Here is a 27,730-nt window from a genome sequence, read left to right as displayed (position 1 = left end):
ACATCTTACCATTACCAATGTTGTGCCTCCCACACATAAAAATCTTATTTCACTACTCAGCATATAGCTTTAACACTTAACAAAAGACAAAGGGTCGAGCAAAAGGCCAGCACTGTCAGCACACCTGGCTGAACATATGCAAATGACCTCAATAAATTAAAAAATATAACAATTGGTGGCAGCAGACTAATTAATTACAACCTGTCCTAAACGAGTCGACGAGTAGACAAAACATGACAAAAAATAATAAAAATCGATACCTAGGCTAGCCTAGGTAGGCCAACTTCAAAACAGCGTCTCATACCACTCATTATTTCGTAGTCGTAAGTTAAGTATAAGTAGGCCTACAGCCTTTTCTATTTACAACTAGCCTAGGCCTAGGCCTACACTACTAGGGAGGCCTACTAGGCCTAGCTAGGAAGTACTAAACTAGCTAGGCTAGGCCTAGGCCTATGCTGGCCTAGGCTCTAGACTGTCTGTGGGACGGCTGCTAGTCAAGTCGCCCCATTGCAAAGTCGACCCTTCATCAAGTCGCCCCATCGCAAAGTCAAGTGTTATGCGTATGGATTTGCGCAATGAAATTCTTGCGGAATTTAAACAGGATATATAATAACACAGAACGTGTACTCTAGTAGTAGTAGATAGAGGCCGACTATTATTACTAGAGGGATAAATGGGGAGCCCTGTCGTGTAGTCTCTGGTAGCACCACTACCTTGGCTGCTTGGCAACTCTCCCATGCCCCACCATAATTACTCCGTGTGGCCGCAACATGGGGGCAACATTGCGATGGGCAACTGTTCCGGGGTGACTTTGTATGGGGAGACTTTGTATGGGACGACATTGTATGAGGCGACTTTGAATGGGGCTACATTATATGGGGCGACTTTGCGATGGAGAAACTGTTCCGGGACTTTGGAACAGGACTTTGGATAGGCGACTTTACGATGAGGTGACTTAAATGGATCTCTGTGGGACATTCCCTTAGACTAGGTTTAACTCTAGGACTATTCGTGCATTTTACAATTTTTTCTTTTGTGGCAATCAAAACTGAATCAATCAATCACACAGCTTTCAAATTTTTATAAACTTTCAAGGTTTCAATTTAATATTAAAAACACAATTATCAAATAGGATTGTTTATTTGTTACAACTCAATAAACAAAATATAACAAAATTCTATTTTTCAGCAGAAAATTAGCAATGTCTTCGAAAAGCTGTGATGTATGTACCGGAGTGACCACATCTTCTGACGATACTTACAATCTATCTCGAGGTGATCTAGGCTTAGGCTACGGCTTAAAACCAGGTAGTTTGCTTTGCATCAACCACAACAGTTCATGTCATAAATGCTGTTCAGATCCAGGACTTAAAGTTAATGTTTGTAACAATAAAAGAATTAATAATGTCTGGACAAAGTCTTTAAGTGAGGATCGTTCGTCAGAGGCATTTCCAACGATGGATGGCGTTCAGATTGGAACATCCATTCGACAACAGAAACAACTTTACGAACATAATATGAGAGAAGTCAACTTTAAGAGGGAACAAGAGAAAATTTCTGAACAGAAACATGGAGGTAAAAAATAATCACATAATGTTCATCCATCCTCTATTGACGTTTTTTCCCCCAATAAATTAGGTAGTAACTGAACAGTAAAACCTCTATTAACGGAAAACCTTCGGGACCTAACAAAGTGTCTTTTTAATATAGGTGACCCCTGAATAGAGGTGGGCCATAGTGTTTAAAACATATAAAGACTCTCATTCGTTTCATAGTGTCCCCTGTCTTAAAAAATATACTGTATAGACAAAGTGCATTATTAGAAAGCATATATTACAAGGTAGCAAAATATATTCACAAATTTTTTTCATTAGTCAGTTAATTAAGACAAAGTATATCATCCAATACTCTACTGTATATTATTTTAAATTAACTGGATGTCTGTTATTCTCAAGTATTGATTTTCTGATTGTCATGTTTGGATTGTATCAACACGTCAGTACCAACTATTGTTATAAAATACTCAACATCTGTGTCATTGATGATACATGGCCACAGATAATGCTTCCCACGAATACTATTGTAAAAATATTTTGTTTAAATTTTCATTTTACATTACATGTTTTTCAACTTTAAAATTAATAACAATAATAACATGATTTAGGTTTAAAAATTGTCAATAAAGAGGTTTCGCCATGCTACGAATACGATAATGAAAACGGATATATCACACACACGTATTCGTTTTCGTAAGCCGGTAAAAATCTGTTGAGACTATTGAGGGTGCCGTCCAAAATATGACTGCGGTAAAATTGAATGAAGCGCAGGTACGTGTTGCTTGGCTGCCTATGCCTAGCGTAACATCAAAGCGAGCGATATCAAAATTGACATTTTTAGTAAATTACTTTCGTAAATTACTTTTAATAAATCTATAATCATATTATAATCATGAATCATTCCTGATTCAAATGCAAAATGTGCAAAATAGTTCAAAAACTATACTCGTTTTATAGTTACGAATATGACGTGATATTCGTCAACACGAATACGCTTTACGAATATGAAATGGGTATCAGCTCAAAAGTTTCACAAATGTGTGACATATCAGTTTTCATTATCATATTCGTAAGGTTGCGAAACCTCCCTAATATGCTCTGTATGTTAATTAAGTTAGATAAATATTTAAAATAAGTATATTGTTTCATTTAAAATACCTCTCGATTATAATTATACAGTAACCTATCCAAAATAAGAAAGCCTGTATAAACCTACTACATTAATCTGTAGTTGGATAGCATCATGTAAACAATTTCAATTTTTCAGATACTGAAGCTACCGAAATGAGTCAGGAACTAACTCTTGCCAGTAAAAAGTTTATTCAACAAAAGTTGGCATTAGCTTCTCAGGTTGTTAACCATTTATTTTCATACAATTCTATACTGGTGGTGGTCTGGTGGTTTGGCTAGGCTCAAATCAACGGCATAGTCGAGTCTCTCAATACTCTCTGAAAACCGTTCATTCAGAATACCAGAGCATATTTGTATGCCAGCCCATGGGTGTCTTGTATTGGGAGAGCTTTCTGTTGTTAAGTACTCGGTCTTAGACGAAATGTTCCTTGTAAACATACTCTTTAACTTTTAATCATATATTCAAAAGTTTCTAAAATATTATACAAATATATTTTGTATTTATTTCAGGAAGTTGAGGTGCTTCAGAATGAATTAGATGCTTGTAGAAGGCAACTTGACAGTAAATACAAAGCCATCATGATTCTACAGAGCCAGGTGAGTACCTAACTCACTCATTATTGTCACCGATTCACATGCACCACCCATGATAATATTTTCTCCATATTAAATTAATTATCTGAATTATGTAGATAATAACTTATATCTTCCTTTAATAATAATATTATTTCTTCTGATTGCATCTTTTCTTTCTTTTCAATATTCCTAGTATACTCATGTAAGTTGCTTTTTCTTTTATATTTCTTGTCATTTTATGTATTACAATTGATGTCATTGCAGTGGTACACAAATCGTGTTCTGGTACCATACTCAAATGCGGATGTGAGGTGTTGGGTCTTGGGTCATTAGGGAGGTTTCGCAACCTTACGAATACGATAACGAAAACGGATACGTCACACATTTGTGAAACTTTTGAGCTGATCCCCATTTCATATTCGTAAAGCGTATTCATGTTGACGAATATCACCAGTCATATTCGTAACTACAAAACGAGTATAGTTTTTGATCTATTTTGCACATTTTGCATTTGAATCAGGAATGATTCATGACTATAATATAATTATACCTTTATTGAAAGTAATTTACTAAAATGCCAGGTCAATTTTGATAAATAGCAGTTTTTAAAGTCTTCACTCGCTTTGATGTTATGCTAGGCCTAGGCAGCCAAGCACCAAGCAACACGTACCTGCGCTTCGCTCAAATTTTCCGCAGTCATATTTTGGACGGCGCCCTCAATATTTCGTTGCCATGCGAAACAGATTTTTACTGGCTTACAAAAAACGAATACGTGTGCGTGATGTATCCGTTGTCGTTATCGTATTCGTAAGGTTGCGAAACCTCCCTATTTTTGTCATTCACCCCACCACTATATTGCATTTTTATTCCTTTTTTACTTCAGTATTTAAAATGTTTAAATTGCTTTATTTAAAAAATGACTTAGTATTAGTAGTACTGTATCGTTATTCTAAAAAACAACAATATATTTAATGAACTTTACAATTTTGAAAAATGCAAAATTTGAAAATATGTGACAGAATATTAAAGTATTTGGCAGCAACTCGACATAAAGGTACCCTAGGGTAGATGAAAGTTGTTGTACTGTATGTGTAATTAAATCTAGTCCATTGTGCTGTGAGTCTATTGTACAAATTGAATTATAAGTATGATAGAAAGTGCTTAGAAACAAATGTATATAAAACAGTTCCAAATTTCTGTTTTAATAATTGTATTTTATTATATAATGTATATTTTAAATTGTAATTGTATGTTGTTTGTGATTAAGGGAGATGTTAATATTAATGTTAAATTTTTTTATTATGTTTTTATAAATTGTCACGATTGTTGTAATTCATTTCTTCTAACTGCAAGAACAATTAATATAAATAAATCTTGATTATATAAAAGTAGAAGGTTCCAGGTTTGAATCTTGATTGAGGTGGCTTGTTTTCATTTTTAGAGATTTCCTCATAGCTGTATCGTTTCAAGTCAATTAATACATTTTTGTATATCACTGTGTGGTTTAGAATTTACTCTGTACCTGTTATTTTATATATGTTTTTTATATTTCAATATTATCTCCATTAAACATTTTTAAATATCCATATTGTTTTTTTAATTAAATGTACAGGCAATGTTAGCTTCAAGCCAACATAAGCGTTCAGCTGAATCAAGTTTTGATCAAAAGAAAGATTTAGTAAAGGTAGGATAAAACTAAAAAATATAGGTGACCCTCAAATTAAAGATCAATCAAGATTATAGTGGTATTACATTTTAGGACTTACCAGTTTTGTGAGTTTATCAGAGCAAAACAAATAGGCCCAAAAAAGACCTGATTTGCCCAAAAAAGACTTGAATGGCCCAAAAAAGACTTGATTGGGCCAACCAAGACATGATTGGGCCAACCAAGACATGATTGGCCCAACCAAGACATGATTGGCCCAACCAAGACATGATTGGCCCAACCAAGACATAATTGGCCCAACCAAGACTTTGTCATCCATTGGTGAGTGAGTGGCCGACAGTGGAACCATAATTAATACTGCAAGGGTTCAAGGCTCACTCACTGCATGGTTCGGGTAGTAGAACGGGTCTTCTCAGATAAGGACTATAAACCGTAGGTCCAGTGTACACATCTAGCTCATGTGCACTATAAAGAACCTAGTACAGAGACAAGTAGGGGGTTACCCTGGTGTCATAGTATACACACAGCCACTGATCATAACTGGGCCCTTTGGGAGACCAGTCCAGTATAAATAAAATATTTCACTTCAATTCAATTATGATTTTTACCTTTATGCTTGACTTTATCAAACTTTGTAGGAAGTAAATGCACTTCAATTTGAACTGGACATCAAAGCAGATGCTCAGCTAAAAAGTGAACACACCTGGGCAGAGAGGTTTGACAGGTAAATTTTAGTGAGTCTATACAGCATTTAAAAGCATCTTCAAGCTATACTTGCACTCATAATGCAAATTGAAAATTCTCCAAGGATCTCTTCATTGGCCTATTAACCTCTTCTAGTATCCCTATTAATGTATTGTATATACAACAATAAACTGCTGTTTATAATTAAATGACTAAAATGATAATGTATTGTATAATAACAATATGCTGTTTATAATGGCGAAGGATGCTTCCTCAAATGCTTGTATTGTCCCCCAAAAACATGAAAAATGAAGATTAATTAAATCAGACTTTGGATAGGTTATTTTGTTTCAAATTGTATTCACTTATAAAATGACAAAATATATGGTGAAATTCAACCAAAAACCCACTGGCTGGCAGCTAATTTTTTTTCTTTAAATTACAGTATCTTCAGATAAATATATTTTGTTTCTATCCAATTTTTTTTTTAAATGGATAACTATTATGTGACATTAAAATGGCATATTCAAAAAAATTTGAAGAATTATTTCATTTATTTATTATATCGATACATCTTTAATTAATATTCATAATTATTACAATATTAACTGTTGGTTTAATTAGTCAATTTTATTCTTTGAATGTATTCAACTACATTGCTTTACTTCTTTTGACAATTATCTAATATAGAATGTGTCTTGAAAATGCAGCATTGATGGCAACACTAGAAGCAAGGTCAGATGAGCTGAGACGAATACAAGCAGAAAATATAGGTACTACAGTAAGCTTATACAGTCAGACCGAAACCGGACTCTCTCAAAACCGAAGAAATTCCCAAAACCAAACTTTTTTTGCGTTCAAAGTGTCCAAAATGTTCTTTTTCACCATTAAAATACATCCAGAATACCAGAATATTTAACTAGGCATTTTAATCCAGACTGTTGACTGTACTAAAGAACTTATAACACAAGAATCTCCTGTTCGTCCGAAGCGCGTAACAATTTCGAAAGGCATTGTGGGATAGAATAGAGCTATGGGTGGCGCCATTGTGAGCCATGGAGTAGGGCGCCCGCATCAAATTAGAAAGTCAAAATCATAGAGGGGATCTGCTAATGCTCTAGGGGGGATAGAGTAATTGACTGAGGAGTAGGGCGCCCGCATCAAATTAGAAAGTCAAAATCATAGAGGGGATCTGCTAATACTCTAGGGGGGTAGAGTAATTGACTTCCTAGTTTGGAGGGGGCGCTGCTCCATGCTGTGAAATGGCGTCGCCCAGTTTGACCTTTTAACCCTGTACTTCCGATACTGTGTTTTGAATGCAAATTGAAGAACAGGAGATTCTTGTGTTATAAGTTCTTTGACTGTACTCGGTAGACACTGGTAGCAAAAAATATGGCCACTCACTCATTAACTTTTTTTAATGTATTTATTTCTTGAAGTTCTATGTAGGCAGAAAGAAGAAATGCTAGCACTGATGGATGTGAAAGATAAATTAGTGTATGAAAAACACAAGGCTCTGGATGATTCTGCAATGAAAGGCTTTTCCTTATCACTCACTGATGTAAGTTTTATTTTAGTTTTTATGTAAAATATACTGTATATATTCTGCTGTTGTGGCTTGCATTATGAACTAGTATGTTAAGACTAAACATTAGTGTCACTGTGGAAACACAAAATCCATTTCATGCGCATTGTGACTGTAGCCACATTAGTGTCACATTTGAACTGTACTCAAAACAAGATTCTGCACAGTAAAGAAAGATGATGATAAAGTTGCTTGAGTATTTTTGAATTTGTATGTGTTCTTTATGAGCTATTACACTTATTGACGTAAGTTTTTTATTGGTTGAACATTACACTTATTTCTTTTTATTGTCATTGTTGTCATTAGTAATTTAATTATTTGTATTGGTCCAATTAGCAACTTGCTGTTTTAGGTGCTTGCAAGTGCCGATCAACTGCTCCTGACCCCTGCAAATGTGCAAAAATGGCTGCTCACTTTAAGAAAGAAATTTCGTTTTTGAAGGAACAGGTAAAAATTTGTTTAAATCTTATGACTTTTACGTTTAATCTACTTTCATTTAATTTGGAAACGTACTTGATTTAATTTCATTCTAACCATGAGAAACTTTATAAACGTAAATATTTAATTGTTTATTTTTAGAATGAAGTTTTAAAAGTAAACTGTTCAGAAGCCTATTCAGTAACTGATGCGTATCGTATAGCATTTGAAGAACAGTTAAACAGAAATACAGTGCTGAGTAAAGAAGTAGCCAATCAACATAAAGATAAGGATAGCGCCGACGAAAGCAGATTAAGGAAACTATGGAAGAGTAGGCATCCACAAATGAACGGTATGTATTTTGAGATCCAAATTGAATTAAATGTAATAAATGTTTGATGTAAAGCTGTCTACACTATTAAACTATTTTGACAAAAAAATCTCAGTTTAACTAAGTTATTTTATAATATTTTTTTATTTGTATTTTCTTGTTTTTCCATTTTTACTGCATGCAACTTAATCATATATTGTACTAGGCCCAACCACTCACTTTTTCAGTTAATATGGATTGGACCTCATTGGAAATAAGTTTACTTTTTATTTGTCGACTTAATGGGTTATCCTGGTATTCTTTTTGTACATTGTATATTTTAACTATTTTATGGATATCGAATAAAATCAATCAATCAATCAATACCCAATAGTGGTGATACAGTATGACATCATCATATCCATATATGGGCATATCACATTTTTTTTGTCACATAAAGTTTGATGTAGACAGAGCTTTAGTAATTGAAACCTTGGTGGGGCAGTAGAAAGGTTTCAGGTAAGAGGCTTAAATGGAATGGGAATTGTTTTACATACTGTAACAAATGGCAGGTAACTGTGGCGCATCAAGATCGCCTGATATGGGAGAGATTTTACTAATTCTACATCATAGTTTTTTTTCTGATATTGGTCATTAATTCTTGAAATGTATTTTCTTCAATAAATAAACTGCTTTGGTTATATTTATTCAGAACATGTGATCAAGGTTTTCCTTTTACTTTTAATTTTAATTTATCAATAAATTGTGACCATACCAATCTAACAAAGCTTTTTGTATTTGTTTTTTAGCTATTGTTAGCAATTGTTTTTCAGGTAATAAAGTTTCTCATTTTGTGAAATTATGAGATATTCAGCATGTATGGTTTCATATTAAAGGGTGGTATTCTATTTTGGTTAATTTTAAACAAGGCCATATAGATGGCTGCAGTCGCGTGCTCATTAGTGTTGACCGACCGACCAACTGACCGAAATTGCTGAACATGTTTAAAAATATTAAATGTTTAAAAACATTTATATTTTTTTAATTTACACGTGCGTAGCCTGTCACTTTTGACGTGCTCGTATAACGTAATTTCGAGTTAAAAATTAAGTCAAGAAAACAGAAATCGGGCAAAAAGAGTGCGGAATAACATTTAACGCTAAAAATCTGCGCACTCATGGCAATTTTGTAAACGCTTAAAATTGCCTGAAACGTACTCTTATTTCATCGAAAATAAATTTTGAAAATTTTAAGCGCCCGTACACATGCGTTACATGCGCTACGTACGTAATTGTATTGCCATATGATGATTTATGCCCTGAAATTTATGAGTACCAAATTTTATTTAATTGTGATTCATGGTTGTTAAGATATGATTACAAACGTGATTTCGTTAAATCGTGCGTAGACCACGTAATTTTTTATTGCGCACCGTGAAAACATAACCACATCGATTCCTGGCCATAAGGAATATACTGTGAAAAATTGACTTAGCTAGATTAAACTGATATCAAGATAAGGTCATATACAAGTTAGTGTTTACCGACCGACCAACCGACCGACATAGTGAGCTGTAGAGTCGCGTTGCACGCGACTAAAAAGGCATTTTTATTGTAGCATTTTGTATACATGATATGGGAATGTTTTTCTTTTAAAATCGCTAAAAATTTAGGGCCGCGAACATTTTGGGCTTTACAGTATTTAGCATGTATGGTTTCGGACTAAAGGGTGGTATCTTTTTTTGGTTGATTTAAAAAAACAAATGTTATTGGATCATTTCGTATATAGGATATAGGAATGTTATTCTTTTACATTTTGTACCTTAAATTATACTACAGTAATTTAGCCTCTCAGCTTCATCTCCTCATCTTCAATCACCTTGGCCCATACAGTAGTTTTACCATAAACTCTGGAAGAAAAGAATATTTTTATATTATTACATTGCTAATACTAATCTGTATTTTGATTTAGTTCCCGACGAGGAGGATGAGATTCAAGAGGTGGAACCGTTATGTTCTGATGAAGAGATTCACTCTGATGGAAAATCAAGAAGTCTTGGTGTACAGGCTTCCGACCCAAAGACACCAGAGTTCATTAGTCTACTCACAGAACTGGTAATGTCTTGTTTAGTTCCTTTTCATCCCAGAGAAATAGGGACATGTGGTTTCCATACCATAGTGATTCAACTAATATGCAATGATAATGACAGTGATCAATGAACCAGAACATTCTAATTGAGAAAGATGCTCTGGGTTGTTTTTAACAAGCCAGACGTGTACATTGGACCAACGGTTCAAAATGTACTTTTTTTACCACCTTGTTAGCTGATGAGATTCTATTTCTTTTTCATGAAATACTGTAATTAAACACTTAGTCTTAAGGCCAATTTACACAGACGAGGGGTAAAGGTAAGCAAAAACTGCAAAAATAGAATCTGTTATTTTTTATGACCAATTACACAGAACGCGGAGCGGAAATCCGCTGAGCATAGAAACAGATTCGATTTTGTAAAAATACAGCACGGTAATTGTGGATTCTGGCCAATCAATGACACATCTATCAACAACTTTTTTGCATAAAGACGACAATAAATACGAGTGCCGTAGTAGGCCTAGCCTAGTTTTGGAACTTCTTCTTATTTAGAAATACTCTGATGATCCTACTCAATACGGTGACACCCTTGATCTACAATATTTTATGTATTTGTGCTAATATTTTATTATTCTACCAGTTTATTATTAAACTAGTAATATCTTTGTATGTTACAGTTGAACGATAGAAGTGAGGCACTGGCTCATCAAAGGCTAGCGGCGCGACTTTTAGCCAATCGGATGCGAGACCTTGAAGAGATTCTTGAGAAGTTAACAATGACTGAAAGTCAAAGAATGTCGGAAAAGCAGGTTCCAGTTGGACTTGGACACATATGAAATGATGTTTAATGCAGATTGAAAATGGTTGCATCACATAATTTATGCAGATTGAAAAGGGTAGTATCACATTGGCTCCACATGCTTATGTTCAATTTATGCAGATTGAAAAGGGTAGCATCACATGCATATGCATAAACAAACCCTTCCATGTGCTCGATAATTTTTTGGAATTTTAAAAAATGCCTTTAGAATACAGTTGCTTTACTGCTGTCCAATTCAAGTAATGTTATCAGTGTCTTACCTAAATGTATTTTTGAAAAAATGATTTTTAAAAGTAATTGTAATCTTTTAATCTTATGTAAAATATTACTGTATAAAATATAGTCTATATACACATGAATACTCACATTGGCTAAGTATTGGGTCAATTTAGAAAAACATTTTAATGGTAGTAAAAATTTAACAATCTTGCCTTTATATTATATATTCAACCTTCTTATTTATTTTAAACAATGTATTGTAAACAAATAGTATCTTGGTGTATGTATCTGAAAATGTTGTTTGTAAAATCAGTTGTTATAAGTCAAATTGTGTGTCAGCAGACAAGTGCTAAAATTTAAAAATCTGCTCACTTATATTTATTTTTTATGAATTGACTTGAATTATTCAAAAATGTATGTAGTCTGATTCAGAATAAAGTGCAATAGAATTTGATGAAACTTGAATTAAATTTTAAATATTAATTATTAATAAGTGAAACAAAATGTTATAAAAATGTTATTTAATTTTATGTTAATTATCACATGCAGTTTCAGTGAAACTGAATAACTGAAACTGAATATTTACGCATGTCATATAGTAATGTAATGGTAGCTCTCGAGCGCACAAGTACTGTATTGTATCCATACACATAAAGTGCAATCGCAATAAATTTCCGTAAAAAATGAGTGGAAAAAAATGCGTCTTCATTTAAGTATATTACTTTGATGTCATTCTTCAGTGGTTAACGGTCTAGTTGATCAGCTATCAACGATACATCAATTTTTATTATTTGAAAGTGATATGATCCTTGTCCAAGTCTTCCAGAAGTCTCCCAATAATAGTAGCAGTCTCCCAATATAGCAAGAGTCTCCCAATATAGCAAGAGTCTCCCAATATAGCAAGAGTCTCCCAATAATAGCAGGAGTCTTCCAATAATAGCAGGAGTCTCCCAATAATAGCAGGAGTCTCCCAATAATAGCAGGAGTCTTCCAATAATAGCAGGAGTCTCCCAATAATAGCAGGAGTCTCTCAATAATAGCAGGAGTCTCCCAATAATAGCAGGAGTCTCTCAATAATAGCAGGAGTCTCCCAATAATAGCAGGAGTCTCTCAATAATAGCAGGAGTCTCCCAATAATAGCAGGAGTCTTCCAATAATTGTCTCAACGTGTAGATCAATTAGTTTTAGGCTTACCATAGTCATACTTAATGTTTTGGACGATGACAATGCCCTCAAAACGCCCCTGGGAAACCTGTGAAAAACTTTTTGTATTACAGAGATGGGAATTTAGCAGTAAATCATTGATTGATGTGAAAGCATAGTAGTAATTACTTATCGCTTTGATATTTTTATTCTGGGATAAGTATGTTAGCTTAATTGAATAAAATAAATTCATATTATCAACCATGTTTTTTTTTAAATGGATTTTAATTTAGTTTTTCACGAAATTCATAGCCAAATGCCTATCTTGCTGGGTACACGGAATTATTTTGCGCATGCGTGAAAATCACAGAGTCAATCATCATCATCACCATTTTTTCAAGTTGAGATCTCTGCTTGTTATTATTTTGTGATAAGTCTAAATTAAATAGACAACTAATAATACAAATTTACAACCAACATATTTTCATCAAGAATGCACAAGGCACTATTTAAAACAAATATGAGAAATTGGTCCAATATACTAAATATATAATAGATATTAAACTTGGTTAGAATTTATACAATCCATCAGTTATGGAAGAAATTAACATTATACTGTTTTAGTGAGTGGAAGAAATAAAAACAATATTTTAGAAAAACCATCATAAATAACATCAATTAAACCAAAAGATATAAAGTCAAACTCAGTAACATTTTTGACAATGAATATATTATACATAAACTTTTTCTTTCTAAATGATTTGTGATAGAAAAATGACCAAATATATTAATTTAAAATGCCACACAATAAAGTGATACTTCTGATGTCTTAATAAAATGAGAATAATCAAAGCATATATAATAATACTGTTTTTTATGTTCACACATTAAATGTATATACATTGTATGCAGCCTTCACTGAATGCTGATTTTCTATACACTTTATATACAACCTGTTTCAATTTATGGAATTCATTTAAATCTCATCTATATACTTTACTACTTCATAAAAAAACCTTATATTTCATGGTTACAAACATTGTCCTGTTATTAGCATTACTATTTCAATTGGTACGCATATTCAATTTAGACTTTTTAGTTGATTTTTTAGTTAAAGATGTATTGTTCCCTTGAAAAAATATTTTATTTTCCAATATGCCAATTTAATGTCACAAAATAGTTATCCTCTTTGACCAAAAATTGGACAAATGGAAGTGATAAACTTTATTAAAACTACAAAATAACCTATCCAAAGTCAGTTTTTTGGGGGACAACACATCTTTAAGTTTAGCTATTTTGAACGTTAAGTTAATACTCAACAAATAAGCTTGCGTTACTTAAAGTTTACCCCATACTGCCAACATGATCAGTATAGTACTAGAAAGGTGTTTTTAAAATTGAAGGCAACATCTATAATAGTAGTAAACTTAATATTTAAACTATCTTTTGCATATTCATAAACAGGCTTAATTATCAAGATGATTACATTAATTAACATATTTACAAGCAAGGTGTTGAAGAAGGCTATCAGAAGTTCATTAATATTTAAATCTATCTTTTGCATATTCATAAGCAATGTTAATTATCAAGATGATTATATTAATTCAATATATCTATCTACAAGCAAGGTGTTAAGAAAGCTATCGGAAGTTCATTAATATTTAAATCTATCTTTTGCATATTCATAAGCAATGTTGAATTATCAAGATGATTATATAAATTCAATATATCTATCTACAAGCAAGGTGTTAAGAAAGCTATCGGAAGTTCATTAATATTTAAATCTATCTTTTGCATATTCATAAGCAATGTTTAATATCAAAATGATTTTTAATATATCTACAAGCAAGGTGTTAAGAAGGAAATCAGAACTTTATTAATATTTAAATCTACCTTTTGTATAATTTATAAGCAATATTTAATTATCAAGATGATATAAATTCAATAAGGCAATCATAATTTAAATTTACCTTTTGCATATTCATAAGCATGGTTTTATTGATAAAATTATGATAATTCAATTGATTATAAATAACTACAAAGCATATCACATTTTTTTAATGAAACTTTTAAAATACAGTCCTATAAACATGAATTTCATTTTACATCATTTCAAATTAATACTAAACAAATGTTGCTCTTAATCTACGGCCATCTTTATTGATCACAAACCGTTTGTCCGCAGGATTCAGGTTTGTTGAAGAAGGTGTTTCCTGTTTATTCGGTGTTTGTAGTACAGTGCCGGCTGGAAAAGAGATGCCCAATCTAGATCGTTTGTCCTGTTTTTCCAGGACATTGATAGCTGATAACGTCACATCAGGTTTTGAGACATTTTTCTGGTTTACAGCTATGTTACTTGGTGATGGTTTGTCACTGGTTTTTGGTACAGAATCTTTCACAAGATTCATCTCTTCTTGTTCTATGCTTAAAATAAGATCATGCGTAGATGGTGAAGGGGGTAAGGTTCCCAAGTCTTCTTCGGTCTCATCTTCCAGCCGCTGAGGAATTGGAATACCGCGTCCTACATATTGGGGAGGCGTACTTTCAGATCGTACCTTTCGGTATGAAGGTGGACCATGGTAGGTGATTGGTGTTGGAGGTGAATAGTCTGGCATATCCAGGTTTAAAGTTGATTCATTCGCATCTGATGGTGGAGGTGGAACGCTGTTAGTTGTGGAATTTAGGTTACCATAATTGTCATCCTCCTCTTCCTCCTCACTATCTGTTGACTCTGCTTCTTCTTGATAATGTAAACTATTTATACGTTTTAAATTGCTGCCGTTATTTGCGTTCAAATCATCACTTTGTAAAGAATTCTGAGAGTAACTTCTCAAATCACACTTCCTTTGATGCAAAGCTTGCTCCGATTGGCTGTTTGCATATCCAAGACCTCGTCTACCAGGTAATTTATGCACACGAGGGTTCAATGTCCAATTAGTTTCACGGAAACTATTCTCAACTATAGAATCGCTAAATTTCGGCGCAGTCATATTCATGTTACGTTGACCAAATATTTCCTCAGCCTGGTAGTGTGTTGGTATGATACCGTCTGGAAGGTTGGATGGTGTTTGGTAGTGAGTTGGTGCAATTGGTGGAGTTGATTTTGACCGGGAAACTAATGTCTTGCTAAAGAGCGCTCCGTTTTCGTCTTCCTCGTCGTTCTGCAGGAATTCTGGAAGTTGGTAGGCATTGGTGATACCCATTGCTGTACGTGGGCGGTCTTCTGGAGGGTTTACACCAGCAGAATTTGGTGATTTCTTTAAGAAGTCTGGTAATTCAAGATTCAGGATGGTCAAGCCACGTTGATCGTTCAAACGGCTTCCTTGTGCCTTTGATACTGCCGCAATCAAATCTTTATAGAGAGAATAGAGATTATAAAACATTCATTGTTGTTATCGTTGTCTACTATTTTACATACAATGCATTGCAACTTAACAATGTATTGTCCCCCTGAAAAATAATTCTTACAACATTTGTTGTTGAATATGCCATTTTAATGTCACATAATAGTTATTCACTTTGAACACAAATAGATTGGGAAAAAAAAATTATTTACCTGAAAACTGTAATTTAAATGAAAAAAGTCTGAATAAATAAAATTTAACCATTTATTTTGTCATTTTATAAGTGAAAACATTATTTTTGTTTGTTTCTTTTTTCTACAAAAGTGATTAACTTTATAAAAACTACAAAACAACAATTTAATTAATCTTCATTTTTCATGTTTTTGGGGACAATACATCTTTAAGCTTAATGCATACTGTGAAAAACACAACACACAATTTTGGATTGTATTGCCAAAGAAAAGAATGATGCTCAAGATAAGAACTGGTGGAGGGATGGTACAGTAGAATTTATTTATTTATTTTTTTATTATTATTCTTTTGATAGCAAGTAAAAGATATATAAACTTATAAGTGTAAGTAATTATAAATCAAAAGAAAAAGTAGAACATACAAAAGTATACATTACATAGCATGGTGTGAAAGAGAGAGAAAGTTTACTTGGTGAATTTATCAAAAAGACTACCTACCATCAGCATCCTTGCGGTTCATATTGTCTTTACTTTTATTTGAGACCTTTTTCAGTGGGCTTTTCAATCGTCTACCAAATGTTGAGTTGATATCCTTTGCCTGCTTCTCATTGGACTTTTGAATCTTGTCAGATGTCTACAAAAAATAATTTAAAAGCCTTTGAATAGAGTATCGAGAGTAGTAAGAAACAATTCATGCTATATAACCATATTCTAATAGTTGTCAAATGTTCGTACAAAGTATAACACAGTAACATATGTACCTTTTGGACACTACCATTCTGTTTATGGGTGTGTACATGTCGTGCAGGTCCATGCGTTAGTACACTTTCAGCTGATATTGATTTGTGTAGTTTAGTTTTGTTTTTTGGTGGCATAGCGGTTTCAGCCCTATTCATTTTGTAAGTGCCAGCTATAACATAAACATAACAATAACATTAAACAATAACATTTTTAACAAATATGTGTTTTGGTTAGACAATACAGTAGACCCCCTATTAAGGGGAGACATTCAGGACCCAAAGAGTTCCCTTTATAGAGGTCACTTTTTTGGCGAAATGAAATTAATAAATAGCTAAAATATTAAAACATACCGCTATACTGCTCAACTGTCTCAATGAGAATCCTTCGATTGTCCAATGATTCAACAATAATATCCATGTCAAGGGGCACAGGAGAACCCATCTGAAATTACAAACGATTTTTTCAAGATTGTTAATATATTTTCAAAAACAAATAGTAAAAACTAGATCTGTGCAAAAGCTTTGCCACTAAAAGTTTAAATATTTCACAATACTTACTAGATGTACTACCATGGCATCTAATATCAACTGATACTTGTGTGTGATTGGTTTAAGAACTTCATACAATTTCTTGGTTGGCTTAGACTTCACACCTATCACTCTCTTGTTAGGCAATTCAATTCTGTAATGAAACGACAGTAAAGAGACTAGTTAACTTCCATGTGGATTAGTACATTCTTAAAGGTAGCCTGCCACCAGTTGTGTGCTGGTATGCAGTAAATGTATGTAGATTTAATAAATATTTGTTGTTTTTGTTGTTCACAGTTCTCATGACTTGCTGAGTACAGAGTAACTGAAATGTATTAAAATGGAAAACTGTAACACTGCAGAATGTCATTATAACAGTTTTTAAAGGTTGAAATACCCTCTAATGAAATGGTATGTTCCTTTGTAAATACTGTGATCTTTCTTCCTATAGTCAGGTCTAATAACTTCCTGACTGCCAATCGAATACCATTCCAGAAGTCAACATTTTACAAAAAAATTATTTTAAATTTAAACTGAAATTGAAACTATAATCTATTGAAAAACAACTTCAGTATAATTTATTTTTCTGTGAAATGTAACTATTATTTTGTTATTATTAATAACATGTTTCACTTCTTAAATTTTAGTTTTCAGTATTAATTTCCCTTAACTATCTCTGTCCAGACACTACGATACTACTATCTACATCTTAACTATAAAGGTGGTTTTGTAAAGTCAGCGGTGGAGGCTAGCAAAGGAAAAGGGCAGGTCTAATATCTAAATTATAATACAAATAACATTATAGTTGAGTTGATAAGTTTATTAATTTTATAATTCTTTTGCATTTTCAGACAACATTTATTTAACTTGCTATATACAGAAGACAACACTAAGACAATCATAAGAGAAGATTTTCAATTATTAAATTTATTAAAAAGGAACTCAACAATGACAGTATACCGTGTATAAATAAAAAATATTTAAAAAAATTATATTTAATTGTCCATTCAGCAATTGTTTGAAAATAAATTATTATTCTGCAAATCGATAATTTAAGGTTTATACCACTGGCCCGTCTTAAAAAAATTAAAGAAAATTGTAATTGTAAGATTTCCTTTGAAAATTGTACATTTTAATGCTGTATACACAATTCGGATAAACTGCATAGAAAAACTCAATTTTTCAATACTTACAGTAATAAGCTATTACTTGAATGTATACTAAAGTATCACGGTGCTGACGTCACGACGGTAGGTGGCACTGCGTGGTTGCTAGCGCAACCAAAAATGCGTTCAGCCTGCCTGATTGACTCCAAAGTCACCAATGGTTTGGAATAGGCTTATTGAAGTAGTCATTTTAAAACTTAATAAATTTTAATAAAAACAAACTAAAATTTCAAAAGATCACTAAATATTTGTTTTGAATAATCTATTTATTCTTCAACTACAGTTTAAGTTAAAAAAAATCAAGCTAAGATACATAATTTGATAGAAATACAGATCTTTACTGTTTATCAACATAGTAGCGCTGAACGCATTTTTTGGTTGGCTAGCAACCATGCAGCGCCCTCTGTCGTTGTGACGTCACACCGTGATACTCTATACATAAATACTTTCACTGAGGAAGGATTAGTGTTATCCAAAAGATCTACCATTTATATATTTTACTTTATTGTTTTGATTTAGCTTTTTGCTAATTTTATTTGTATCTCCATTGAGATCCATCATAATTCATACACACAGCATTGAAAATAATCCTATTTTATTTAATAAAAATATTTTAAATACCCATATATTTTTTAAGTAGTTTATATCAGCTGCTGCTGAACTGAACTACTTTAAAAATTGCAAAACGTTCGCGCGAAATGTATAATATCCATATATATTTTTTAGAAATACATTACATAGTATATACATACATCCTATCTACTTTAGAAAATGTTTATGTGACATTATTTATAGAACCAATTACTATTGCTGAATAATGTACTATATTTTTCAGTATTTTTTATTGTAGAAACATAATTACACCAAAAATACAAGATGACAGAATATCATACACAATAACAGAGACAAAATGTTGTAAAGAGACAAGAAACGTGTGTACAACATATAGCATGGGCTACAAGAGGATAGCGTGTGAGTTCAACATGTGTACAACATATAGCATGGGCTACAAGAGGATAGCGTGTGAGTTCAACATGTGTACAACATATAGCATGGGCTACAAGAGGATAGCATGTGAGTTCAACATGTGTACAACATATAGCATGGGCTACAAGAGGATAGCATGTGAGTTCAACATGTGTACAACATATAGCATGGACTACATAAGAGTGTATGAGTTCAACTTATTTACAACATATAACATATGTGCTATAAGAGGATAGCATATCAGTTCAGAGAAAAATAGTTTCTACATCCCTGTACTTTTGACACTCACTTAAATAAAACTCGTTTCTCAATGATGACGTGACGAGGTCCGACCGCTGCCATATCTTGTTCTAGATCTACCACCTGATAAAGAAAAAAGTAATCACATTAAATATTAAAATGGAATGTATAGAAACAGAAATAACATAAACAAGAATGAAAGTTATATATTACATTAAAAATGTATTGTCTCCCAAAAACATGAAAAATGAAGATTACTTAAATCGGACTTTAAATATGTTATTTGTAGTTTTAATAAATTTAATTACTTCCGTAGAAAAAAAAAAAGAAAACAAATAATGTTTTCATATATAAAATGACAAAATAATTGGTTAAATTCAACCAAAAACCCATTGGCAGGCAGTATTTTTTTCTTTAAATTACTTTTTTTTCAGATAAATACATTTTTTTTCGATCCAATTTTTGGTCAAAGTGGATAACTATTATGTTACATTAAAATGACATTCAAAAAATGTTTTGTTAAGAATTATTTTTTCAGAGGGACAATACATCTTTAAGCATTCCGTACCAGTTGTCAAATTTATCATTTTTGTTTTGATGTACGAGAACAAGAATTCTATATAATTTCCTATAGTATCATGCAATTATCACGCAACACTGTTGTTACAAAATGGTTTCCACTACTACTACTATATTGATATGAAACAAGAGATAAGATATTTAGATTATTTAGATTCAGGTTATTTAGAAGATTCAGAAGATTTAGATATACACATGACGATTGGAATGGTGATTAAATATCAGAAGTTAAATAACAAAGAAAACAATATTGAAAGATATGAATCAGGCATATCAATGAGGAATATATTTGGACAAATTTGGCATAGATAAAAACATTAAAAGATATGAATCAGGTATAATGAGGAATATATTTGGACAAATATGGCAAAGAAAGAAAATATTGAAAGATATGAATCAGGCATATATATATTTGGACTAATATGGCAAAGAAAGAAAATATTGAAATATATGAATCAGGCATATATATATTTGGACTAATATGGCAAAGAAAGAAAATATTGAAAGATATGAATCAGGCATATATATATTTGGACTAATATGGCAAAGAAAGAAAATATTGAAAGATATGAATCAGGCATATACAATGAGGAATCTATTTGGACTAATATGGCAAAGAAAAAAAATATTGAAAGATATGAATCAGGTATATACAATGAGGAATCTATTTGGACTAATATGGCAAAGAAAAAAAATATTGAAAGATATGAATCAGGCATATACAATGAGGAATCTATTTGGAAAAATATGGCAAAGAAAGAAAATATTGAAATATATGAATCAGGTATATACAATGAGGAATCTACTTGGACAAATATGGCAAAGAAAGAAAATATTGAAATATATGAATCAGGCATATACAATGAGGAATCTATTTGGACTAATATGGCAAAGAAAGAAAATATTGAAAGATATGAATCAGGCATATGAGTCAAAATATGCTAAGGTGTTACATAAAATGCCATTTTAATTTGTATTTATAAAAAATATTATATACTATACACTAATATGTGTAGGGAATTAATAGATAGTTTAACATGCAACGGTATAACTTACACAGTTTCATTTCACTCCACCCACTATTTTTTTTTTAAATTTCAAATTTGTTGTGATAATGGCCTATTCTCACACCATGAATTTGTAACATTTTGAGTGTCACTTCATAATCCAATTTATATTTGATAATTGTGAAGTATAATAAAAAATATTGATTGGGATATTGGAAGTACATGTATAAACAATAAATAAAATCAATATATTGACACCACAATATTTTATTTTTGTATAATAAATTAATATCTTTGCTTGTGCTGACGTGCGTTACTGTGTCCGTCAACAATCAAGTTTGACTAGGCCTAGGCTGGGTTAGGCCTAGAACAACGGCAATACGAAAACCAAAATGTTAAACAATTCAAGGATATGTTTACTCTATATAATGCATCAGATTTTAAATGTTATGTAATTTAATTGTATATAAATCCCGATTTAAAAAAAATGTCACCATTGTCTGTCAAAAACTAACGCACGCAATGTTTTCCTGTCATTACCGCCGAGAATGAGCAAACAGACGATACTACATGGCAGCCTACAAATATAGCTCCCGCGATGGCTTCCCGCTGCAAAAATTCTTCACAGAATGTAAACTTGCGTCGCTAAACAACGAAAACTAGTTTCTGTCAAAAATATAACGCACGCAAGATATAACGCACGTAAGTACTTAACATTATTAGAAATCATAAATAAATACATTTAGAACATAAATACATAGTTTAGGCTTTATATATTTAATTCTAATGGTATTTTAGGCCTAATAATTACCTCGGTACGGCTATTAGGGCGAACTGTCTCAAGCGACAGCGATAGGCACACGCCTAGGCTAATTTGCTCAGTGTTTTGACTGACCTTTCTAAATCGTGCGTTATATTTGACAGATATTTCTTCCGTGCGTTAGGCCTTGACATATTTATTGGTTAGATTTTAGTTAATTTTAATATCATGGAATGTTCTTTTCAAGTTTTAATACATGTAATTCCTAGGTTTTATAACTAGGCCTAAGCCTATACTTCAAACAAGTAGCAATCGCTGGTATTCCGTCTCCGGAGGAGCGCTGGCGAACACGTGCGTTATATTTGACGGACGGCGGCCGTGTATATAAGGATTTGGCAGATCGTGTATTTCATTTCAATTACAAATAGCGTATTTTAATAGCTTTTATACTTCATAAAAAAAAAAATTTAATGGAATTAAACAATTTAGTTTCATTTTGTGTGTTGATGATTAGCATGGTAAAATAATTTTGAAGTATAAAATTTATTCCAATATAATTATAAATAAATAGATACTATAAATATTAATACCTATAATAAAAATATAGTTAAGTAACTAACAGGCTATTTAATTAGTATTAACTCAATAATAATTAAGTATACTAAATTAAAACAAATAGAAATAAAACAAATTAAAATATAAAAGAATAAATCAAATGTAGGCCTACTAACATAAATAAAAATATTTAAAGAAATATTAAATAAATAAAACATATAGATTTACTAATATAATAAATAAAAATATTAATAAAATAAATACAAAATTAATATTTTTTTCTGTACTTGCTGTATTTTCAGAATGGTTTTAAAAATAAAAGTAAAAATAGAAGAGATAAATAAGGGCTCACCAACCCCGAAAACTAATTCAAGAGGTGCCGTCCATTCAAAATTGTATAGAGAAAGATGTTCTATTTATGCATCATGCACGTTTTCATGTTGACTGTATAATAATTAGGCAATTAAGATAATTGTTTCAGATTAATTTTCAATTTAAATATTTCAAACCATTTTGATGACATTAGTTGTGTTTTTATACATGCAAGTATTGTATACCGGTAGTTGAATTTGCCAAGTGAAAATTACTGTATGTCGGAGATTACATAACGGTATTTGGATTTTATTAAAATATTGGTAATTTTTAATAAATAGCCAACCTTCACACCTAAAGTGTACTCTTATCATTTTTTTTCTCAAACTACATGCCCAATAGTGTTTTCCAGACAACACACACACCCACACCCACAGCTTCGTCTGTCAAACTAACACACGCAAGCGTAGTGTCTGTCAAACTAACACACGCAAGTACACCTCAAATAATGTCATTATTTTCAAAGATATGCCATTTGATATTATTTTTCCTCATAAAACATTTTGCCATTATGACTTTCTGCCATTCTATCAAGAATAGTTAATAACCAAAGGATTTACAGTGATTAAAGTACAATTAAAACGGCATAATAAATTTTCACCAATTGCATGCTAATTTTTTAAAGACAAAAACACTTTTATGTGATTATTGAGAAATTTTTTTTCCGCATTTATACTTTGAAATGTAGTATATTAAACATAATTAAATAAATTATAAGACATAGTTATGATAATTTTATTATTTGTTCAAGAAAAACAACAACATTTTGTCCGTCAAAACTAACACACGCAATTGCTACACCAATTAAATTAAAATACATTTTTTGAAGTTCATGTTCAGTGACTTATCTTTTTTTTAGTATTGCCTGAAAGATATGTTTTTACTCAACAATTTCAGGTTATAAAAAAAAAAAAAGGTTAAAGATGAAAAATTGACCTCTGTGTTACAGTTTTATAACACTTTAGCATATTTTGAGTCATATACAATGAGGAATCTATTTGGACTAATATGGCAAAGAAAGAAAATATTGAAATATATGAATCAGGCATATACAATGAGGAATCTACTTGGACAAATATGGCAAAGAAAGAAAATATTGAAAGATATGAATCAGGCATATACAATGAGGAATCTATTTGGACAAATATGGCAAAGAAAGAAAATATTGAAAGATATGAATCAGGCATATACAATGAGGAATCTATTTGGACAAATATGGCAAAGAAAGAAAATATTGAAAGATATGAATCAGGCATATACAATGAGGAATCTATTTGGACAAATATGGCAAAGAAAGAAAATATTGAAATATATGAATCAGGCATATACAATGAGGAATCTATTTGGACTAATATGGCAAAGAAAGAAAATATTGAAAGATATGAATCAGGTATATACAATGAGGAATCTATTTGGACTAATATGGCAAAGAAAGAAAATATTGAAAGATATGAATCAGGCATATACAATGAGGAATCTACTTGGACTAATATGGCAAAGAAAGAAAATATTGAAATATATGAATCAGGCATATACAATGAGGAATCTATTTGGACTAATATGGCAAAGAAAGAAAATATTGAAATATATGAATCAGGCATATACAATGAGGAATCTATTTGGACTAATATGGCAAAGAAAGAAAATATTGAAATATATGAATCAGGCATATACAATGAGGAATCTATTTGGACTAATATGGCAAAGAAAGAAAATATTGAAAGATATGAATCAGGCATATACAATGAGGAATCTATTTGGACTAATATGGCAAAGAAAGAAAATATTGAAAGATATGAATCAGGCATATACAATGAGGAATCTATTTGGACTAATATGGCAAAGAAAGAAAATATTGAAAGATATGAATCAGGTATATACAATGAGGAATCTATTTGGAAAAATATGGCAAAGAAAGAAAATATTGAAATATATGAATCAGGCATATACAATGAGGAATCTATTTGGACTAATATGGCAAAGAAAAAAAATATTGAAAGATATGAATCAGGCATATACAATGAGGAATCTATTTGGACTAATATGGCAAAGAAAGAAAATATTGAAAGATATGAATCAGGTATATACAATGAGGAATCTATTTGGAAAAATATGGCAAAGAAAGAAAATATTGAAATATATGAATCAGGCATATACAATGAGGAATCTATTTGGACTAATATGGCAAAGAAAGAAAATATTGAAATATATGAATCAGGCATATACAATGAGGAATCTATTTGGACTAATATGGCAAAGAAAGAAAATATTGAAAGATATGAATCAGGCATATACAATGAGGAATCTATTTGGACTAATATGGCAAAGAAAGAAAATATTGAAAGATATGAATCAGGCATATACAATGAGGAATCTACTTGGACAAATATGGCAAAGAAAGAAAATATTGAAATATATGAATCAGGCATATACAATGAGGAATCTACTTGGACTAATATGGCAAAGAAAGAAAATATTGAAAGATATGAATCAGGCATATACAATGAGGAATCTACTTGGACAAATATGGCAAAGAAAGAAAATATTGAAATATATGAATCAGGCATATACAATGAGGAATCTACTTGGACTAATATGGCAAAGAAAGAAAATATTGAAAGATATGAATCAGGCATATACAATGAGGAATCTATTTGGACAAATATGGCAAAGAAAGAAAATATTGAAAGATATGAATCAGGCATATACAATGAGGAATCTATTTGGACAAATATGGCAAAGAAAGAAAATATTGAAATATATGAATCAGGCATATACAATGAGGAATCTATTTGGACTAATATGGCAAAGAAAGAAAATATTGAAAGATATGAATCAGGCATATACAATGAGGAATCTACTTGGACAAATATGGCAAAGAAAGAAAATATTGAAAGATATGAATCAGGCATATACAATGAGGAATCTATTTGGACAAATATGGCAAAGAAAGAAAATATTGAAATATATGAATCAGGCATATACAATGAGGAATCTACTTGGACTAATATGGCAAAGAAAGAAAATATTGAAATATATGAATCAGGCATATACAATGAGGAATCTACTTGGACTAATATGGCAAAGAAAGAAAATATTGAAAGATATGAATCAGGTATATACAATGAGGAATCTACTTGGACAAATATGGCAAAGAAAGAAAATATTGAAATATATGAATCAGGCATATACAATGAGGAATCTATTTGGACTAATATGGCAAAGAAAGAAAATATTGAAATATATGAATCAGGTATATACAATGAGGAATCTATTTGGACTAATATGGCAAAGAAAGAAAATATTGAAATATATGAATCAGGCATATACAATGAGGAATCTACTTGGACTAATATGGCAAAGAAAGAAAATATTGAAAGATATGAATCAGGTATATACAATGAGGAATCTACTTGGACAAATATGGCAAAGAAAGAAAATATTGAAATATATGAATCAGGCATATACAATGAGGAATCTACTTGGACAAATATGGCAAAGAAAGAAAATATTGAAAGATATGAATCAGGTATATACAATGAGGAATCTATTTGGAAAAATATGGCAAAGAAAGAAAATATTGAAAGATATGAATCAGGCATATACAATGAGGAATCTATTTGGAAAAATATGGCAAAGAAAGAAAATATTGAAAGATATGAATCAGGTATATACAATGAGGAATCTATTTGGAAAAATATGGCAAAGAAAGAAAATATTGAAAGATATGAATCAGGTATATACAATGAGGAATCTATTTGGACTAATATGGCAAAGAAAGAAAATATTGAAAGATATGAATCAGGCATATACAATGAGGAATCTATTTGGACTAATATGGCAAAGAAAGAAAATATTGAAAGATATGAATCAGGCATATACAATGAGGAATCTATTTGGACTAATATGGCAAAGAAAAAAAATATTGAAAGATATGAATCAGGCATATACAATGAGGAATCTATTTGGACTAATATGGCAAAGAAAGAAAATATTGAAAGATATGAATCAGGCATATACAATGAGGAATCTACTTGGACAAATATGGCAAAGAAAGAAAATATTGAAAGATATGAATCAGGCATATACAATGAGGAATCTATTTGGACTAATATGGCAAAGAAAGAAAATATTGAAAGATATGAATCAGGCATATACAATGAGGAATCTACTTGGACAAATATGGCAAAGAAAGAAAATATTGAAAGATATGAATCAGGCATATACAATGAGGAATCTATTTGGACAAATATGGCAAAGAAAGAAAATATTGAAAGATATGAATCAGGCATATACAATGAGGAATCTATTTGGACTAATATGGCAAAGAAAGAAAATATTGAAAGATATGAATCAGGCATATACAATGAGGAATCTACTTGGACAAATATGGCAAAGAAAGAAAATATTGAAAGATATGAATCAGGCATATACAATGAGGAATCTACTTGGACAAATATGGCAAAGAAAGAAAATATTGAAAGATATGAATCAGGCATATACAATGAGGAATCTATTTGGACTAATATGGCAAAGAAAGAAAATATTGAAAGATATGAATCAGGCATATACAATGAGGAATCTATTTGGACAAATATGGCAAAGAAAGAAAATATTGAAAGATATGAATCAGGCATATACAATGAGGAATCTATTTGGACTAATATGGCAAAGAAAGAAAATATTGAAAGATATGAATCAGGCATATACAATGAGGAATCTACTTGGACAAATATGGCAAAGAAAGAAAATATTGAAATATATGAATCAGGCATATACAATGAGGAATCTATTTGGACAAATATGGCAAAGAAAGAAAATATTGAAAGATATGAATCAGGTATATACAATGAGGAATCTATTTGGACTAATATGGCAAAGAAAGAAAATATTGAAATATATGAATCAGGTATATACAATGAGGAATCTACTTGGACAAATATGGCAAAGAAAGAAAATATTGAAAGATATGAATCAGGCATATATATATTTGGACAAATATGGTAAAGAAAAAAAATAGAATTTAATATGGCTAGAACAGGATGTGGTAGAAACAATGAAAGT

General features: G+C 31.4%; 2 protein-coding genes across 4 annotated transcripts in view; one reads left to right on the top strand and one right to left on the bottom strand.

Moving 5' to 3' along the window:
* Nucleotides 1–205: 205 nt before the first annotated feature.
* On the top strand, nucleotides 206–11,729 carry LOC140046873 (coiled-coil domain-containing protein 125-like). Of its 3 annotated transcripts, none has more exons than XM_072091608.1 (13): nucleotides 206–323; nucleotides 1,189–1,574; nucleotides 2,823–2,905; nucleotides 3,197–3,283; nucleotides 4,875–4,946; nucleotides 5,567–5,652; nucleotides 6,303–6,385; nucleotides 7,052–7,173; nucleotides 7,534–7,644; nucleotides 7,777–7,966; nucleotides 8,734–8,757; nucleotides 9,896–10,038; nucleotides 10,693–11,729. In XM_072091608.1, the coding sequence occupies exons 2-13, from the start codon at nucleotides 1,202–1,204 to the stop codon at nucleotides 10,849–10,851; spliced, it is 1,533 nt and encodes a 510-aa protein (XP_071947709.1). In that variant the 5' UTR covers nucleotides 206–323; nucleotides 1,189–1,201; the 3' UTR covers nucleotides 10,852–11,729. The 3 variants fall into 3 exon arrangements, with proteins under 3 accessions (XP_071947709.1, XP_071947711.1, XP_071947710.1); XM_072091609.1 differs by having other exon boundaries at nucleotides 220–323; nucleotides 1,192–1,574; XM_072091610.1 differs by lacking the exon at nucleotides 8,734–8,757.
* A 769-nt stretch (nucleotides 11,730–12,498) lies between these two features.
* Nucleotides 12,499–27,730, bottom strand: part of LOC140046872 (regulator of G-protein signaling 12-like) — a 47,439-nt gene continuing 32,207 nt past the window's right edge. The window contains exons 11-16 of the mRNA XM_072091606.1: nucleotides 19,443–19,516; nucleotides 17,031–17,154; nucleotides 16,824–16,914; nucleotides 16,494–16,642; nucleotides 16,231–16,366; nucleotides 12,499–15,549 (exon numbers count right to left, since the gene is read on the bottom strand). Of these exons, the coding sequence (XP_071947707.1) occupies nucleotides 14,321–15,549; nucleotides 16,231–16,366; nucleotides 16,494–16,642; nucleotides 16,824–16,914; nucleotides 17,031–17,154; nucleotides 19,443–19,516 (1,803 nt within the window). The 3' untranslated portion in view covers nucleotides 12,499–14,320. The remainder of the gene's footprint in view (nucleotides 15,550–16,230; nucleotides 16,367–16,493; nucleotides 16,643–16,823; nucleotides 16,915–17,030; nucleotides 17,155–19,442; nucleotides 19,517–27,730) is intronic.

Source organism: Antedon mediterranea, chromosome 4 (assembly GCF_964355755.1).
Source record: "Antedon mediterranea chromosome 4, ecAntMedi1.1, whole genome shotgun sequence".
Classification (NCBI taxonomy): Eukaryota; Metazoa; Echinodermata; class Crinoidea; order Comatulida; family Antedonidae; genus Antedon; species Antedon mediterranea.
This window is presented reverse-complemented; position numbering and strand designations above follow the sequence as displayed.

Coding starts and splice junctions, on each gene's coding strand:
- LOC140046873 (XM_072091608.1), top strand. CDS start 1,202: ATGTCTTCGAAAAGCTGTGATGTATGTACCGGAGTGACCACATCTTCT. Junction 7,645..7,776: donor TTTCGTTTTTGAAGGAACAG/GTAAAAATTTGT, acceptor GTTTATTTTTAG/AATGAAGTTTTAAAAGTAAA. Junction 10,039..10,692: donor TTAGTCTACTCACAGAACTG/GTAATGTCTTGT, acceptor TGTATGTTACAG/TTGAACGATAGAAGTGAGGC.